Source organism: Triticum aestivum, chromosome 2D (assembly GCF_018294505.1).
Source record: "Triticum aestivum cultivar Chinese Spring chromosome 2D, IWGSC CS RefSeq v2.1, whole genome shotgun sequence".
Lineage (NCBI taxonomy): Eukaryota > Viridiplantae > Streptophyta > Magnoliopsida > Poales > Poaceae > Triticum > Triticum aestivum.
This window is the reverse complement of record NC_057799.1, coordinates 90,671,022-90,687,121: the sequence shown is the minus strand read 5'-3', so window position 1 is coordinate 90,687,121 and position 16,100 is coordinate 90,671,022. Positions and strand designations below refer to the sequence as shown.

The 16,100-nt window shown below is 45.4% G+C and overlaps 3 protein-coding genes across 4 annotated transcripts; 1 reads left to right on the top strand and 2 right to left on the bottom strand.

Annotated features, from left to right (window-relative positions):
• Positions 1-74: 74 nt before the first annotated feature.
• On the bottom strand, positions 75-1,196 carry LOC123051865 (probable carboxylesterase 18; the record flags this gene model as incomplete). The annotated part of the gene is given in 1 exon segment (XM_044474853.1): positions 75-1,196. A coding segment is annotated over 1 exon segment (1,069 nt), but the record flags the coding sequence as incomplete, so codon positions are not given.
• A 1,244-nt stretch (positions 1,197-2,440) lies between these two features.
• On the bottom strand, positions 2,441-5,792 carry LOC123051863 (ATP synthase mitochondrial F1 complex assembly factor 2). Its single transcript, XM_044474850.1, has 4 exons — positions 5,389-5,792; positions 3,500-3,674; positions 3,061-3,338; positions 2,441-2,966 (listed from the first exon to the last, which is right to left on the bottom strand). The coding sequence occupies exons 1-4, from the start codon at positions 5,761-5,763 to the stop codon at positions 2,859-2,861; spliced, it is 936 nt and encodes a 311-aa protein (XP_044330785.1). The 5' UTR covers positions 5,764-5,792; the 3' UTR covers positions 2,441-2,858.
• Positions 5,793-5,980: 188 nt separating this feature from the next.
• On the top strand, positions 5,981-15,597 carry LOC123051864 (bZIP transcription factor 60). 2 transcript variants are annotated; one of them, XM_044474852.1, is made up of 4 exons: positions 5,981-7,459; positions 9,541-9,913; positions 14,955-15,147; positions 15,336-15,597. In XM_044474852.1, exons 1-4 carry the CDS (start codon positions 6,169-6,171, stop codon positions 15,429-15,431), a joined length of 1,953 nt encoding a protein of 650 aa, XP_044330787.1. In that variant the 5' UTR covers positions 5,981-6,168; the 3' UTR covers positions 15,432-15,597. The 2 variants fall into 2 exon arrangements, with proteins under 2 accessions (XP_044330787.1, XP_044330786.1); XM_044474851.1 differs by lacking the exons at positions 5,981-7,459; positions 9,541-9,913 and adding an exon at positions 14,004-14,176.
• The last annotated feature ends 503 nt before the right edge of the window (positions 15,598-16,100 follow it).

Here is a 16,100-nt window from a genome sequence, read left to right as displayed (position 1 = left end):
ACTATATTGGACACACGTCTAGGGGGGAGTACAAGCCATTTTCAATCAATTTCGTTCCCGCGGGAAGGATCCTGGCGCCGACGGCGACGTCCTGTTGCTTTCGACGAACGTCTTCATGCGCTCGATAGCCCTGGCGGTGTCGGGGAGGTTCGGGAAGAGGTAGAACGCGTGGATGCCGTCCGGGAACTCCACCACCTCCACGGTCTTCCCCTTCCGCCGCAGCAAGTCGGCGTACCGCCGCTGCCAGTCCTGCAGCGGGTCGAACCCGCCGACCAGCACCATCGCCGGCGGGAACGCCTCGGCCAGCTCGGCGTTCTCGTCGGTCACGTGCGCCGCCGGGTGGTCGCGGCTGGCGCCCTCCGGCAGGAACGCCCTCCACCAGAAGTCCGCCCGCCGGAGGGTCACGATCGGCACCACGCCGTCCAGCCTCAGCTCCGACTCCGTGCGCTCCTCGCCGCCGAAGTACGGCTGCACGGAGATGAGGCCGGCGAGGCGCACGGAGTTTGGGGTGGGCGCGGCTGCAGCCCAGCGGTTGGCCGCGTGGTGGATTATGTTGCCGCCGGCGCTCTCCCCGGCGAGGAAGCAGCTGGAGAGGTCCACGCGGACGGCCTCGTCCAGCCCCGGGACGCCGTTGGCGTCGATGAAGCGCAGCGTGTCCACGGCGTCGTCGTAGGCGGCCGGGTAGGGGTGCTCGGGCGCGAGGCGGTACTCGACGGAGACGACGACCGCGCCGACGCTGCGGCAGATGCGGCGGCAGAGGCGGTCGAAGTAGCACTGGCGCGCGGAGAACAGCGCGAAGCCGCCGCCGTGGAAGTAGACGACGACCGGGAGCGGGGCCTGGGGCGCGGCGGGGGAGGAGAAGGAGAAGACGCGCGCCCAGAGGCGGCGGGACGCGTCGACGTCGAAGTCGGCGGAGCGGATGCCGGAGGAGTCCGGGCGGGGGCTCGCGCGCACGCGGAGGATGCGGTCGGCGACGGAGTAGAGGCCGCGGTTGACGGTGCCGTCGCGGCGGTTGATGACGTCGATGAGGGGCGAGAACGCGGTGACCTGCAGCCGCACCGCGCACGGCAGCGCCGGCGGCGAGGCGCGCGGGCGCTCGGTGCGAGCCGCGTCTTGCTCTTGGCCCGTCCTCCCCGTTTCCATCCTCCCCTGGCGGCTCCTGCCCTCGGCTCAGTTCGGATAATGTGCATGGGCTGTGGACTCCGAGGCATGGCCGATCGCTGTCGCGGACTGTTAGATGTACACGTCTCGGCAGTGGCGTTGCACGTCAACCACGTGACCGGCCACGAGGAAATGCCACGGAATTCGGTTGTAGACGACGTACACGATGATAGTGAAGCACCTCTAGTGACTTTCACCGTTTCAAGTTTCACGCTGATAGTGAAGCACCCCAAACGTTCGAGATTCCAGGATGGCTGTGTAGCAATCTATGTTTGTTGACCATGGTAAGTTTAATTGGCAAATATGACAAATTCGTCCTCAGTTTATTTATTTTTTGATAGAACATTATCGTGCTCGTAAACAAAAATTGTCAAAATTGTTATCCTCACATCAACTAAAACTGCCACATAAAAATGTTCTAGTTGCCATGGTCAAAATCCAAACATCCCAAACTTATCATTTTCGTTTTTAAAACAGCAAACCACAAAAGTGGTAGATTTTAGGAACTTTCTAAAAAGCGGTAGTTTCTTGAAGCCATAGCCCAAGTGTGGTAGTTTTATGTTATTTACTCAACTTTCACCGTCCTCAAGTTTCACGACTAACTCCCTGTGTGGATGCGTGTGTACAACTTCATGCATCACACTCTGCCTGCAGAAATCTCGACACAGACCACCACACAACCACCGCGTTTCACAAGTACTGTGGTTTATATGACCCGACTAAGAGGATGTTTGATTCGTTGGATCTTAAGAACGTAGGAATAGAAAAAACACAGGAATAAGAAGTAATGCATGCGCAAAAACAAATGACTGAAAAACAAAGAAACTTTTGTCAGCTTGCATGTCTAGTTTATAGGAACCGGAAGAACACAGAAATCCTAATAAACATGGTCAAATCAAAGCACAAAAATGTGTAATTAAAATGTTGTCATACCACCAAGGATTTTAGTCCCGTTCTTCGTGCACATGAAAATTCAAAAATAGTTCCTAGTCGATGTTAGATTTCCTGTGCTTTTCCTTTAAAAGTGAGATCCAGGGAAAAAAAATTCTCTATGCTTTCTTTGCCCCTTTCCTTTGAATAAACATATAAGTAGTATCAACATAGGAAAAAAGAATATAGTCCTACATTTTTCTTCCACTTTTCCCTTGAACTAGGAGGCGCTCGGTATTGTTTCACATCAAACAAGTAGGTCGTACACACAGATAACTTGAAAACCATGGCACACCAGCCGTAGCATGGGGTTATCTAACTTCACACTCGTTTCAGTTTCCAGTTCACATCAATAATTTATTACATCATCTCATATAAACTGGAAAATTGTGCTACAGTGTTTTGCACATTCAGAAATCGGCAGCCATTTGGCACAGCCTGGTCCGAAACGACCGAGGATGCAGCGCTGACATAGTTCTGCTGCTGCAGTCCTCATAACACCAAGCCAGAATTCTGCTATTGATAGCATTTTTACCCTACATAACCAGAGACCACTGGGATCCAAAAAAGGATGCTGGGTTTTCATACACCCTTGCTAACATAACACACTGAGCTCTGTTTAACCAAAAGTTCAGCATCAGCACCTGTTGAATACCGGCACTTTGTTTTCTCTTAACCATCTGCGGCTAATTATTATTCTACAACTCTTCATGATACAAGCTCAAAAAAAAAGCAGAAAACAATTACGCAGATTACTGAACAAAAGGTTACTTCAGCCATGAAAGTTGAAGGAACACAACAGCCGATGACATCTGGACTTTAAGGTCCGCAATATCAACATCATGACCTCCTTCAACCAAGCCCCATCGATCGACCTGGGTTTATGGAAGAATAAAGAACATAAGACAGAAGCAAAGAGAAGAAAAGAAAAAGTCAAAGTAAAGAAACGAAATGGTTGCGATATCACACCTGGTGATCTTCTTCAAGCCTGATTAGCTCAATGGATTCATCAACTCCCAACCTTCCTCTAAATATTGCAAGAGGGATTACCAGGGAATGGGCTGCTGCGGCCATAGCATCAATAGACGCCAACTCACAATCATTTGCATCTTTCAGAACGGTTTCTACAGCCTTAGCTAGCCGCTCATCCTGCTTCCCTCCTAAGAAACTTGTGTACACAACAGGCTTGAACCCAAACTCAGTCTTGGCCCAGTCCAGTATTGGGTCAATTTTCTCCTTCTGTTTTTCTGCACACAAAAGTAAGAAAGCACGAGAAATCATATTGAGGTGCAAATGACACAGAGCATCTGCAACTTAATTGTATGGATCTAAGTAGCCTGAAACCAGTTCATTCATGTTGGAGCACAATAGCTGCACCAACTTATGAGAACAAAAATTGGCACATTACCATAAACTCCTTTTGTAAGTTCATCATCGGCAGGTGAGCGGCAAAATACCAAATCTTGATGGAATTTTTGCATCAAATTGGTAATTATTTTTGTTCGTGTCAACGGAACTCTCTCCAGTGCAGTACAAGCAAGCTTCATGAGAGGCATTGTAAAAGGCCGGATTCCATCTTGTTCCTATGACAATAAGGAACTTTCAGTACCAGTGCCCATTTATCCACAAACTAGGGAATTAAATACACGATTTTTTTTTTTTTGCATAAAAGTTACTTCAGATATAATCCCGCATTCCTGCATGGTGGTAGATGAGCAGCAGACCAAAAAAGCATGTTGTTGTAAATTGTAACAACTGTGGTAACTTGGAAATTATAAGTTACAGAGGGGAACATATCAAGCAGCAACTCAGCCATGCAAAAACATAGATTTGCAGAACTAAGTAAAAACTATCAAACCACTAGTACTCCCTAAATTCAGCCATTGCAGCATATGCATACAATTTATGGGTGTGTGTAAGAGATGACATACTGAGGGTACATTGGCCATATCAAGCCTTGTTTTAATTTTATGGTAGGAACTGACAGTGATAATGTTCATTTTCAACCTCTCTTGCCTCTAGAGATCAGAAGACTCTATAATGTGCTCTATTCTCCAAAGAAGGCAATGAACTGCACATTCTGCATAAGCACAACTAACCTACACGAACAGCTTATATTGCAAACACTGATATTTGTTTCCTTTATACTTTCTTGCCGAACAACCATACAGACATTTTAGAACTGCTTGTGACACAAGAAAGAGCGAAGTAACAAACAAGTGAATACCAACTTATATTGTGCGATTTCATTGGCCATATTGAGGCTTTATCTCATTTTCAACCTCTATTGCCTCTAGAGATGAGAAATGAACATTCAACTCTAAAATGTGCTATATTGCGCACAGTAGGCAATGAACTGCGCATTCTGGCCAACGCTCTTGTAGCATAACGGTTGGCTTCCCAGGTGAGGAAGCTGCCGGCGAGGGCTTGAATCCTGGTGGCACCAAAAAAGGTCCGTCGCTGGCTTCCCCATTAAATGGCTGGTGCACCGGCCTGTGGTAACAGTGCGGCCCATGGGGGTTTGGGCAGACCTAAATGCAATTAACCTACACCAACAGACTATACTGCAAGCACTGATATTTGTACCCTTTTTACTTTCTTGCCAAATAACCATACAAGCATTTTACAACTGCTCATGACCTAAAAAAGAACGAATCAACAAAACCATATCAAAACCAACTTATATTGTGCGATTTCATCCGCCATATTGAGTTCTGCTTTAGTTTCATTTTCAACCTCTGTTGCCTCTCTAGAGATCATAGGTGCAAATTCAACTGTAAAGTGCTGTATTCTCCACAGAAAGGCAATGAACTACCCGTTATGCATAAATGCAACAGACCTATGCTGATGGACTGCATTTTGAGTACTGTTTACTTGTTTCCTTCTACTTATGGACAAACGGCCATTCTCGTCATTTAGAACTGCTGATGACACAATAAAGGGGAAGCAATGAGAATTTAAAAGCAATTCAGTCGTGGCACTATATAGTATGATGAAAACCTAGATTCGGTGCATTTGAAATGTAAAATAGAATGAAATGTCACTAAATCCTCACATAATTCACTACTGCTCCGGACCAGTTAAATCTGCGGAGACCACGGTCAAACTAACCGCTAACCATACCATTTCATTCAAGCCATTTTGCTAATTGCTACAGTAAGTTGTTAGCACAAATGAGACATCCATACAAGCCATAATACAGAACCCTAGTGATCTCACACTGAAGTACAGTATCACAGTCGAGGTCACCCAAACAACAGAACAGGAAGGAGAAGAGAGGAGCAGAGGCATCAGGACCTGGTACTCCCACTCGGCGGCGACGGCCATGGCGAGCGTGCGCGAGTGCAGCTTGAGCGGCCGCTTCGCCGGCGTCTTGAGGGTGCGGTAGTCGAGCATGACCGTCCACCCGTTCCCGTCGTCGGCGCGGCGCACGGTGGCGTCGCGGTAGAACCGCTTCCCCACCACGGACCCCGTCATGAACGACATGGGCATGGACACCGAGGTCTCGTCCCGCGTCGACGAGGACGACGGCTTCCTCACGTAGATCGCCTCGCCCCCCGCCTCCTCCCCGCCCGGTCTCGGGGACGCCTCCGCCGCCGTCCCGAGCAGCCGCCGCCCGGCCGCGCATCGCCGCAGGAGGAGGAGCCTGCGGCCCGCGAGTATGGTCGCCATTCCTCTGCCTGGTCGCCGCTTCACCTGGGCCTTCAGTGTCCCAATCTAGTAGTACGTAGTACCCTACAAGAGTGATTGCAGCCCGTTAACGAACCCGGCCCATAGTAAAAACTCAATAGGCTGCTCCCTAGCCCATGTAGGCCCATTGCGGAGGCCCGGAGAACGTTCCAGACGCGTCTCGCGTCTGACTTTGCCCCCACCGCCCCCACGCGTCCGGTTCGTCTCCACGACGCCAAAGAGGCGACCAACGACTCGGACCGAATCCCCCAATTTCTGGTCCCTTTCCTCTCCCGAACATTCGCAAACCCTGCACGCCACGGCGACCGCGCCGCGTGAGATCCCGAACCCCGACCGACCGGCCGCCCCGCCGTCGCGCATGCGCTCGCCGTGACCGGATCTCGCGCCATGGCCATCGCGGAGGCGTCCCCCTTCGCGGACCTGCCCTTCCCCGACGACCTGCCGGAGTTCCCCCACCCGGGCGACGACGCGTTCGCCCTGGACGGCTTCGATCTCGACGATCTGGACATCGACTTCGACTTCGACCTCGACCTCGACCTCCTCCCCACCGACGACGTGCAGCTCCCGTCGCCGCCGCCGCCGCTCGCCACGTCCTCGTCCTCGGCCGGGTCGCCGGGCGGGGCAGGGGACTCCTCCTCCGGCTCCGGTGGCGGAGCGGACGGCGGCCTGAAGAACGACGAGTCCTCGGAGACGTCTTCCAGGAGCGCGAGCGCTGGGAGCGACGACAAGGCTAGGGATGGAGGAGAGGGTGAGGACGCCAAGCGGCGCGCGCGGCTGGTGCGGAACAGGGAGAGCGCGCACCTGTCGCGGCAGAGGAAGAAGCAGTACGTGGAGGAGCTGGAGGGGAAGGTCAAAGCCATGCAGGCCACCATCGCCGATCTGTCCACCAGGATCTCCTGTGTCACCGCCGAGAACGCTGCTCTCAAGCAGCAACTGGCTGGCGCAGGTGGTGCAGGGGTCCCGCCGCCGCTTCCTATGTACCCAGGATTGTACCCTTTGCCACCGCCATGGATGCACCCGGCTTATGCGATGGGAGCGCGCGGCTCCCAAGTGCCGCTCATGCCGATACCTCGGCTGAAAACCAAGCAGCCTGCGTCGGCTGCCGCAGAGCCACCGGCCAAGAAGTCCAGGAAGACCAAGAAGGTTGCGAGTGTCAGCCTCCTTGGATTGTTGTTACTGATGATGCTCTGCGGGTGTTTGGTTCCTGCGGTAAATCGGATGTATGGAGCAGTTGATACTCGAGAAGGAATTGTGCTTGGTCCATCACAATCACGTCATGGGAGGGTTCTGGCTGTTGATGGGCCTCGAGATGGTGTCTCGGAAGGTGTTGATTCGAAGCTGCCACATAATTCAAGTGAAAAGCTCCCGGCGTTGTTGTATATTCCAAGGAATGGGAAGCATGTCAAGATCAATGGAAATCTTGTTATCCAGTCTGTTGTTGCGAGTGAGGAAGCTTCTTCGCGCATGTGTCACTCTGATGGGAAGACTTCATGTAACCAAGGGCAAGAAGATACTAGTTTGGCAATTCCTGGCCATGTTGCTCAGTTGAATTCTGGAGAAGTCATGGAATCTGCCAAAGCAATAAAAAACAAACTGATGGCTTTACCTCCTGGAGATGGAAGCATATACAGAGACGATGATGAATTACTGCCACAATGGTTTAGTGAAGCAATGTCAGGTAAGGATGCTACAAAAAGTTGCATACTGCTTTAGATTTGAAAAACAAATTACTTATGTCTGTGTGCCATGTCGGTTTTATACTTGTTACTAGCAAGAGGCCCATGCGTTGCATGGAACATAAAGATGCATTTATACAAGCTGTTTATCTTGTGGGAGACGAAGATGAACGAGGGAAGTCCTTATCCGCAAATGTGGAGAGGGGTGCGGGTATCTTTTTGCAAAATCGTCATAGTTTGCTTTCTATCCGTCAGATATAGATCAGACGGTCCGTATTGCAGGATGGCAGGCACACCATCATCACCAACTCGATTTTTTATAAGAGTAGAGATAGAGATCATACTGTGACCGTGATACGAATGTAGCAGTCACTAGCTGATGCAACTTCCTAATAGATAATGTTTTGATGTTTGCGAGTAACTTATAGCCAACATAAGGGTGGCAGTTTTCTGGAAATATTATCTAGTGGATGCCTCTGTTTCGATCAGTAGACAACTTGAAAAGTGGCTACCATGTAGTATGGACAGCGAGGCAACCATGGACTTATATGGTTATGTCACTTGGTCAGTGAATGCATTCCAAGAGTTTATGTTTGGTGTGTTATTGCCTTGTGCAGTCGCAACAATTGTTAATGCAGCATATTATACAACATGTGCTCGTGCATGTACGCAGTATCAGTATGCATGTTATAACATACTCCCTCCATCCCAAAATTCGTTTCTTAGATTTGTCTAAATACGGATGTATCAAGTCACGTTTTAGTATTAGGTACATCCGTATCTAGACAAATCTAAGACAAGAATTTTGGGACGGAGGGAGTACAATATTACTTGTGGACCGATGCAGCGTATATAAATTTAGCATGTCCCTAAAACTTCATTGCTCTTGAAATAATGACTAATCCAATGTAAAATGCTTAGTTGAACATGATAGAGCATGTAATTGACTGTACCAGTAGCATGTTTTTCCTTAAGTTCCGTCATTTCTGTGTATTTAGTTGTCCAAATTGGGTGGCATACATTTCTAACTGTTAGCATTGAGATATGTGATGTGCCATCTTAGTCGCCTTTGTTCAGTTGAATTCAATTAAACCTGTAATTAACCGCAGTTAGTTACTGCAACTAGTCTGTTCCTTCATTTGCTGATAGTTGTTGCTTCCGATTGGTGGCTTTTAACATACAACATTGGTGGTTTGTGGACTATTGTGGTATTATATTTGACTCGTCCCTAGGAACTTCATTGATGAAAGCTCTAGAGAGAGTATGACGGAAGAAAACACTGATACTTCCAGCAACCAGTGTATCCGTATTGGATACCGTATCCGATACTGATTCTTTCCCGTTACGTCCCTGATACTTCTCAAGCTCTAGTAGTGTCGGTGGAAGGCTCCCCTGGTGCTCCTGCTCCCCTTCCCCCCACTATCCTATAGAATTCTATCTAATGGAAGGCTGTTGATTTCCTCCTCCCTTTGTCTCTAACTGAACTTTTATGTTTGGTAAATTGCTGCTACCCTTTGGCTGTTGGTTCTTGCTTTTGTTGGAATCATGGATAAGATGATGGAAGATAATGGACTGCACTGACTAAATATATGCTAAATGGCTTTGATGCTTAATTGATAACATATTTTTTATATTCTTTTCGCAAATAGTCAAATGTATCCCAGTATTGACGCTTTTCAGAAATGACATATTTATGTATCCGTATTGCCCCGATACTGATACGCGTATCCGTACCGGTACAATCTACTCTGACAAAACCCAGTGTCAAATGATTAGCTGGGCTTGATAGGGCATGTAATTGACTGTACCAATAGCATGTTTTTTGTTAGTTTGCTTAAGTTCTGCCGGTTCTATGTATGTACTTGTGACACCCGAATTGAATAGCTATCTCACTTGCCATTGTACAGCTATACATATATTTGTGGAAAACTGAAGTGTAGCTTCATGTTAGGGATTTGATCCTGTAGGAAGAAGTATGTGCTATCTCAGTTGCTTTTGATCAGTTGAATTCAATTGTACACTGTTACTGCAAGTAGTTTCTTTCTTCATTTGCTGAAAGTTATTCCTTCCCATTGTTTTTCAGGTCCTATGTTGAGCTCCGGAATGTGCACCGAAGTGTTCCAGTTCGATATATCACCGACCACCATTGTTCCTGTCTACTCCAGTGGTATGCACAACGCATCACATAACTCCACGGAGAACCTCCCCTCCAGTCAGTCCCATAAGGTCAAGAACAGAAGGATTTTACATTCCATGGCCATTCCCCTAAAAAGTTCAACGTCCAACCACACCGATAACCTCAAAGCGCACCCCAAGAACGAGAGCTTTGCTGGAAACAAACCGGCTTCATCGGTGGTGGTCTCTGTCCTGGCTGACCCTAGAGTGGATGCTGATGGAAGGATCTCTTCGAAGTCATTGTCGCGTATATTTGTTGTGGTCCTTGTTGACAGTGTAAAGTATGTCACTTACTCTTGCGTCCTGCCGTTCAAAACCCATAGCCCTCATCTGTGAGCTGGGTTTTCACCGGAGCAGTGTGTGTTTAGGTTATACTACCGATTAACAGGACTGGAATTTTCCCAAAGGAACTGATGTTCTGTGTATGTGAATAGAGTTGCAGTTAATTAACTCAAATAATCAGTTGACTGTTTATTACTGCCATATATGTGCTTTTATCTGCTTACCTGTCACAATTTCGTTTTCCAAACTTGGCCAAGGTGATAAAAAATTGATGCCTAGTCTTCTGTGATCTTATAGCAACATTGCAAGATACTTATGCGAGTAGGGTATGGTCCTGTAAAGATTCGTAGAATTAGACAAACTTTCTCTCTTGAAGAGGTGATCATATTGGCCGGACTCTAATATTGCGATTTTGAGCCCAAATGCACTCAAACAAGAGTCATCACACCCCCATATCATATTGGCCCGCTCCATATTGAGCCCATGAGCCTCATATTTGGAGGCTGTGGGCGCTGATTTCGACCGAGCGTCATCCGTAGAATTCTAGCTGCGGGCAATCTCCCTCTTGTGATATAACTTGCAATTTAAGAGAGAAATGACATTATAATTGTATCTAAAAGTGAAATATAACATTAAAACAATGAAAATAACAGTAGGAAAACATGATGCAACATGAATGTATCATTTATTGCGTACCGCTTCAGACTTAGTTGGAGGGCATTCCAAAATTATTGCTCACCACTTTAGCTCCTCTCCCACGAATAAGTGGATCCCTGTCCGGCATGTTGCCGCTTCACCTCCCTGACATTGTAAAATTCTCATCGGCACCCCCAGAAACTCGAACTATTTCTAGCTGCCACCCATTTTTCCCCAAATGATGCTAGAATCGGACTTGAATTCGCCATGGTGAGGTTGCTTATTATTCACCGGTTCACCTACTCATTCCAGCAACTCCCTGTCGTTGTCGTGTCGAACGACTCCTCGAGCCGGTGCATGGCGGCGACATCGTGGTCCCCTCCATCCATGGGAGGACGAGGAGCACTTCATCGGTCGTCCACAACATCTCCTTGATGAGGAGGATTAGCTTGTTGTTAGCTATAATTATATAGTTTAATATATCTATAATTAATGTTGCAGGTAGTTTAATTTTAAGTACCAAGTGTTATGTATAGTTATTCACTATATGTGATTTAGCAAATTTTCAATTTGAGTTTTAAATGATTTGTTTGTCTCCAATATATTTTGTTTTACAGAATTATAAGAGTCTCGTTGGTTTGATGTGATAAGATTTGTGGATAAGTTTGTGTATTTTTTTAGAAGTGCATTAAGAAACATCAATGTATCAAAACAATGCATCTACTACTATATAGTATATGATTAACTTTGAATACAAATAGATGGATTAACTCGAGCTGATGGATGAGAAGTGGCAAAATAGAGTGTTGTTGGTCGTTCAATATCTTTCCATATTCCATTGAATGCTGCCATGTGTACTACATCTAGAAGTATTTATCAGATGAAATACTCCACAAACAAAGCAATGTCTTTATGTCAATTGATTATCTGACGGAAAAAAGTATATGATTATACAATTAACTATAGTTGAAGAAAGGTTTATTGCCAATCACGGCATTTACGGGTGGTCGGTCGGTGATGAGAGAAGCTTTTAGATTCTTATTTATTTGAGAGAGAAGAATTAATGCAAAAATATTACAAAATTCCATGTACTCATAACATGATATCGAGAACGTTCTAAGATTATGAAAATTTTGATGAAAAAGATTCATACCTATAGTTTTGTAAGATCCAATATAACGACTACAAATCACAACTAATCACTCCTACAACTTGGCGTCTTTCTTCAATATTGACCATGTTTTTGTTGAAATTTTATGATGCAACTATTTATTTGTCTTGGGTTTATTATCTCACGTCTCCTTTAATGGTGCATAGTATTGTAGACATTCATACTCATCTGAACGCATACGAAAGCGATGAGTTATTGCTTGAAGTTGTTGCTCGGATGAAACTTAATTATTTGAAACATTGGAAAGAAATTCATATGTTGTATGCATTTGCATTAATCCTGGACCCTAGGGCTAAACTTGTTATGTTTGCTAATGCACTCGATGTACTAGTTGGGTCCCTGCATTTAGATTATTCTGCTTATTTCATGGATGTTCGTGATAAACTTTTTGAAGTTACTTAAGTACGAATAAAATTTTGCCGGAGTTCGGATACAATGACCTCCACCAGCACCAACTGCATGCGAAAATAAAGGAGCATGGAGCAAGATATTTGGTTCTTCCTCCTCTACCTCGAGCTCTTCCACATGAGCATCGGGTGGCGGGGAGTTAGCGAAGTATCTCAACAACGACAAAGTCAGCTTCGATGAAGATGACGAGGAGGACTTCGACATACTGTAGTGGTGTTCTGACCACAAGCTTGCATATTCGGTGCTTTCCATATTAGCAAGGGATGTCTTCTCAGTAGACGTCTCATCTACATCATCGGAGTCTACTTTCAGCTAGCTGGAAGAATACTTAAGGAAAGAAGATATGGTGAAAACATTAATGACCTTGAAAGATGGGGAACTAGCAGAAGGAGAACCCCACACACCGCAGACAACAAAGAACTGATTCGAAGATCTTGCCATCGAAGAAGAAGAATAATTGTAGTTGTAGTCTTTGTAAAAAAAATTGAAGGTCACCGGGGGGAGGCCCCCAGCTGAATAATTTTCTTTTTTCTATTGATTTTTGACACGGGAACGAGTGTTACAGGATGAAAGAGAGTCTTTGTAATTTTAATTTTAATTTTGTAATTTAATTTTCCTTTTGTGATCTAGAGCGTGACATTGTACTTTGTTTCTTTCCCAGAGATGGATGGTTTAAGGAGGCAACCAGTAATAAACTCAAGATGTATCCCACATGAAATTCTGCCTCATTTTTTAAATTTTCTACTATATACTTTTCTGAATTTTATATTTTCTCTCAGCTTTTCTGCATCTTTTGTGGTATTTGGGCAAAACGTGCCTTGGCGGGTGACGCGGGACGAAACATGCCTAACATACCGATGGGTTGCCCCTGGCGGCACGCGGGCCGGCACAACACAGGGCGTGTAGCAAGCGTGCCATGGTGAGCAGTGCCATGCCTGGCACGTTTGGCCCCCGGCGTCTATTTCTGGCATTAAGTGAGACGAACGGGATCTCTCGCAACGAGCGACTATAGTAACAGGCCGGACCGTTAGCGTATTTTTTTCGGAAAAAGGAGTAGAAAACAGTGCGCTCGATCTTGGGATCCCCAGTTCAGTCGATGCATTGCTGACCTTTTTCATTTTCTTTTCATATTTTTTATTATTTTTTTGTTTTATTCTCCATTTTTTGTTTGGTTGCCTTTTTCTTCTCCATTTTTTTACTTTTTTTTTCTTATGTTTGTTTTTGTTTTCATGGTACATTTTTCGTATGTGTCAATTTTTTTCAATAAGTGATCAACATATTTTGTATACACGTTTCAAAATTGTCTGAACGCTTATCCAACATTTTTTAAATACTTGTTCAATATTTTTAAATACTCATTTTTAAAATACTCGTTCAACATTATTTAGTACCTATTCAACATTTTTTAAATACTCGTTAAATATTTTAATACTTACTCAATATTTTCAAATACTTGTTTAACATTTTTAATACTTATTCAATATTCTCAATTATTTTTTCAACATTTTTTAAATACTCGTTCAACATTTTTAGTACTTATTTACCATTTTTCAAATACTTGCTCAACATTTCTAATAATTATTCAACATTTTTTAAATACTCTTTCAACATTTTTAATACTTATTTAATATTTTTATAAAATTATTTTTCAAGATAATAAATAAAAGTACAAAAAAATAAAGCAAAAATCGAGAACAGAAAACAAAAACAAAAAAAAAGGCCGTGGCCTCCCGCGCGGATGGGCCGGTCATCTCGCGAGGCTTTCCCCCTGTCTAGCCCCGTTTAGCGCAGGACGGGCCGTGCTGGCCCATCTGGCCAGGTTTGATCTGGGGCCCACCATTGACGGCCCGCTGAATGAACGGCGGCAGCGACGACCGTCCTCGCCTCTCCTCTCCGTCTCTTCTTCCCCACGCTGCCCTCGCTTTCCAGCCACGCAACGATCCACCGGCCTCGCTCCCCCGCGCCTCCGCCGTCCTCGCTCGCCCCGCCGACTCCGGCCGGATCCGCCGCCCCTCTCCCGCCGGCAGTTGAAGCGCGGATCGGACAGGTGCGTCTCCTTCCGCCGCGGGCGAATCTAACAGCCCCCCCTTGCGTCTGAGTAGCGCGCGGAACGGCGGAAATTGCTCGGGGACGAGGCATCTAGTGTGTTTGTGGTAGTGGTGACTGAAAATTATTCCGCGAGGCGCTAGTTGTTGGGGGGGGAGAACTCGTGGAATTGCTGATTTCGGGGCGCCTGTACTATTTGTTTGTTTATCTTGTAAAAATTCAGTCTTCAGGGGAATCAGTCCTTTCCACCGCCACCAACTGAAATTATACCATGCAATTACTAGTAAAAAGAAGGTGTTCATCCTGGCATACCTTTGTTACTTTTTTTTAACTTACCTTGGTTACTTTTTGGTCATATTACAATGTAAGATTTATACAATAAGCTGAGAAAAGGATACGAAAACTTGCATGCTCAATAACATCTTAAGGATTTTGCTACAATAGGTGAAATATACATGGCGCCATGACCGATTGAAATAGCCAGTGTGTTAGTTGCTCCTACTGCAGGACTTGTTGCTGCTTTTCCAGCAGATTGCACTTCCCGTGAATATCTTCGGTTTTCACATGTCCAAAGAAAAATCCCATGATCCACAGAATTGTGAATATGATGTTAAGACGCAAATCTTATGCTTGACAAGATAATGATCTGACAACGCGTCGAGTAGTTTCTTTTTTCGATAAAGGGTGGAACGCGTCGAGTAGTGAAGATTGTTTGAGATAGGTAAGCATGTTATCCTACTTGGCTGATGATTCTAGGCATATCTCTCTCTCTGATGCAGGCTTGCAAGCATGTATATTCGAGTCAAGCGGAACAAGACCACCTACTTCATACAGTGTGATCCAACAGAGACAATTTTGAATATCAAACAGAAGTTGCAGTCAATAACAGACCACCCTCCTAATAACCAGAGGTTGATCTTGTTGGCTACCAACAATATATTGGATGACTCCAAGACGCTGGCTGATCAAAAGGTACCAATATATATTAGTCATTGGAGAAAGCATTTTCCACAGAGGGAATTATATTTATTAGGCATGGTACAATTTGATTTGGGTAGCCTTAGTTTAGTGATTTTACTTATTTCGAGATCAAAGACACCATTCAGCTTAACCCATTTTTTTACTTCCATGACTTAAAATTGATTTTGATACTTGTGCAGGTGGAGAATGACGCCGTCGTTGCATTGGCATTGAGAAAAGGTTCTGTTCTGGTATCGCTTGGCTTGATGTTTGACACTTATGCACTCAATGTTTAGCTTGTCGTCTGTTTTTGAGCTATTGCTTTGTGTTCCTTCTGTTCTGACGCTGAGTAACAACCGGGCATAGTTATCATTTTTGTAGCAATGGTTGTTGCCACCAACTGCTTCTTTTGTAGAAAGTGACTTTATCAAGAATGATCCTTTTTATTATTTTTCTGTGGTACATCATAAGGTCATCATTCTCCAATCGCTAGCGAGATATGTTTTACAAAACTGTCGGTGCAACAAAATGAATTTTTATATCCTTCTTGCTCTCTATTAACCTGTGGTTCATTTCCTTCACCGTAATAAATGTATAAAAGCATTAAAGCTGAGATGCAACCTGAAGGACATTTGCAATTGTCTGCCTGTAAATACCATGCCGGAGCAAATCAAATGACAACTTTTTTGCACTATGCCATGGTGGTTACAGACTACAGTGCCTAGACTCGTGTTCTCTCTAGAGCAATGCTATGTACCTAATTCTAATTTACTACTGAAAAGGATGGTGATTTGTAATTCTAACCAAACTCTACTTGTTCTGTCGTTTGTCCATGACTCCTGTATAGCTGCTGCGTTTTTCAAACTTGCTGACTCTGTGACATTCCGTTTCCTTTCGCCAGACAACGAGTTCGAGGAGGTGTCCATCGCCGACCCGAGCGATTTCATGGCGTCCTCATGAGGCCG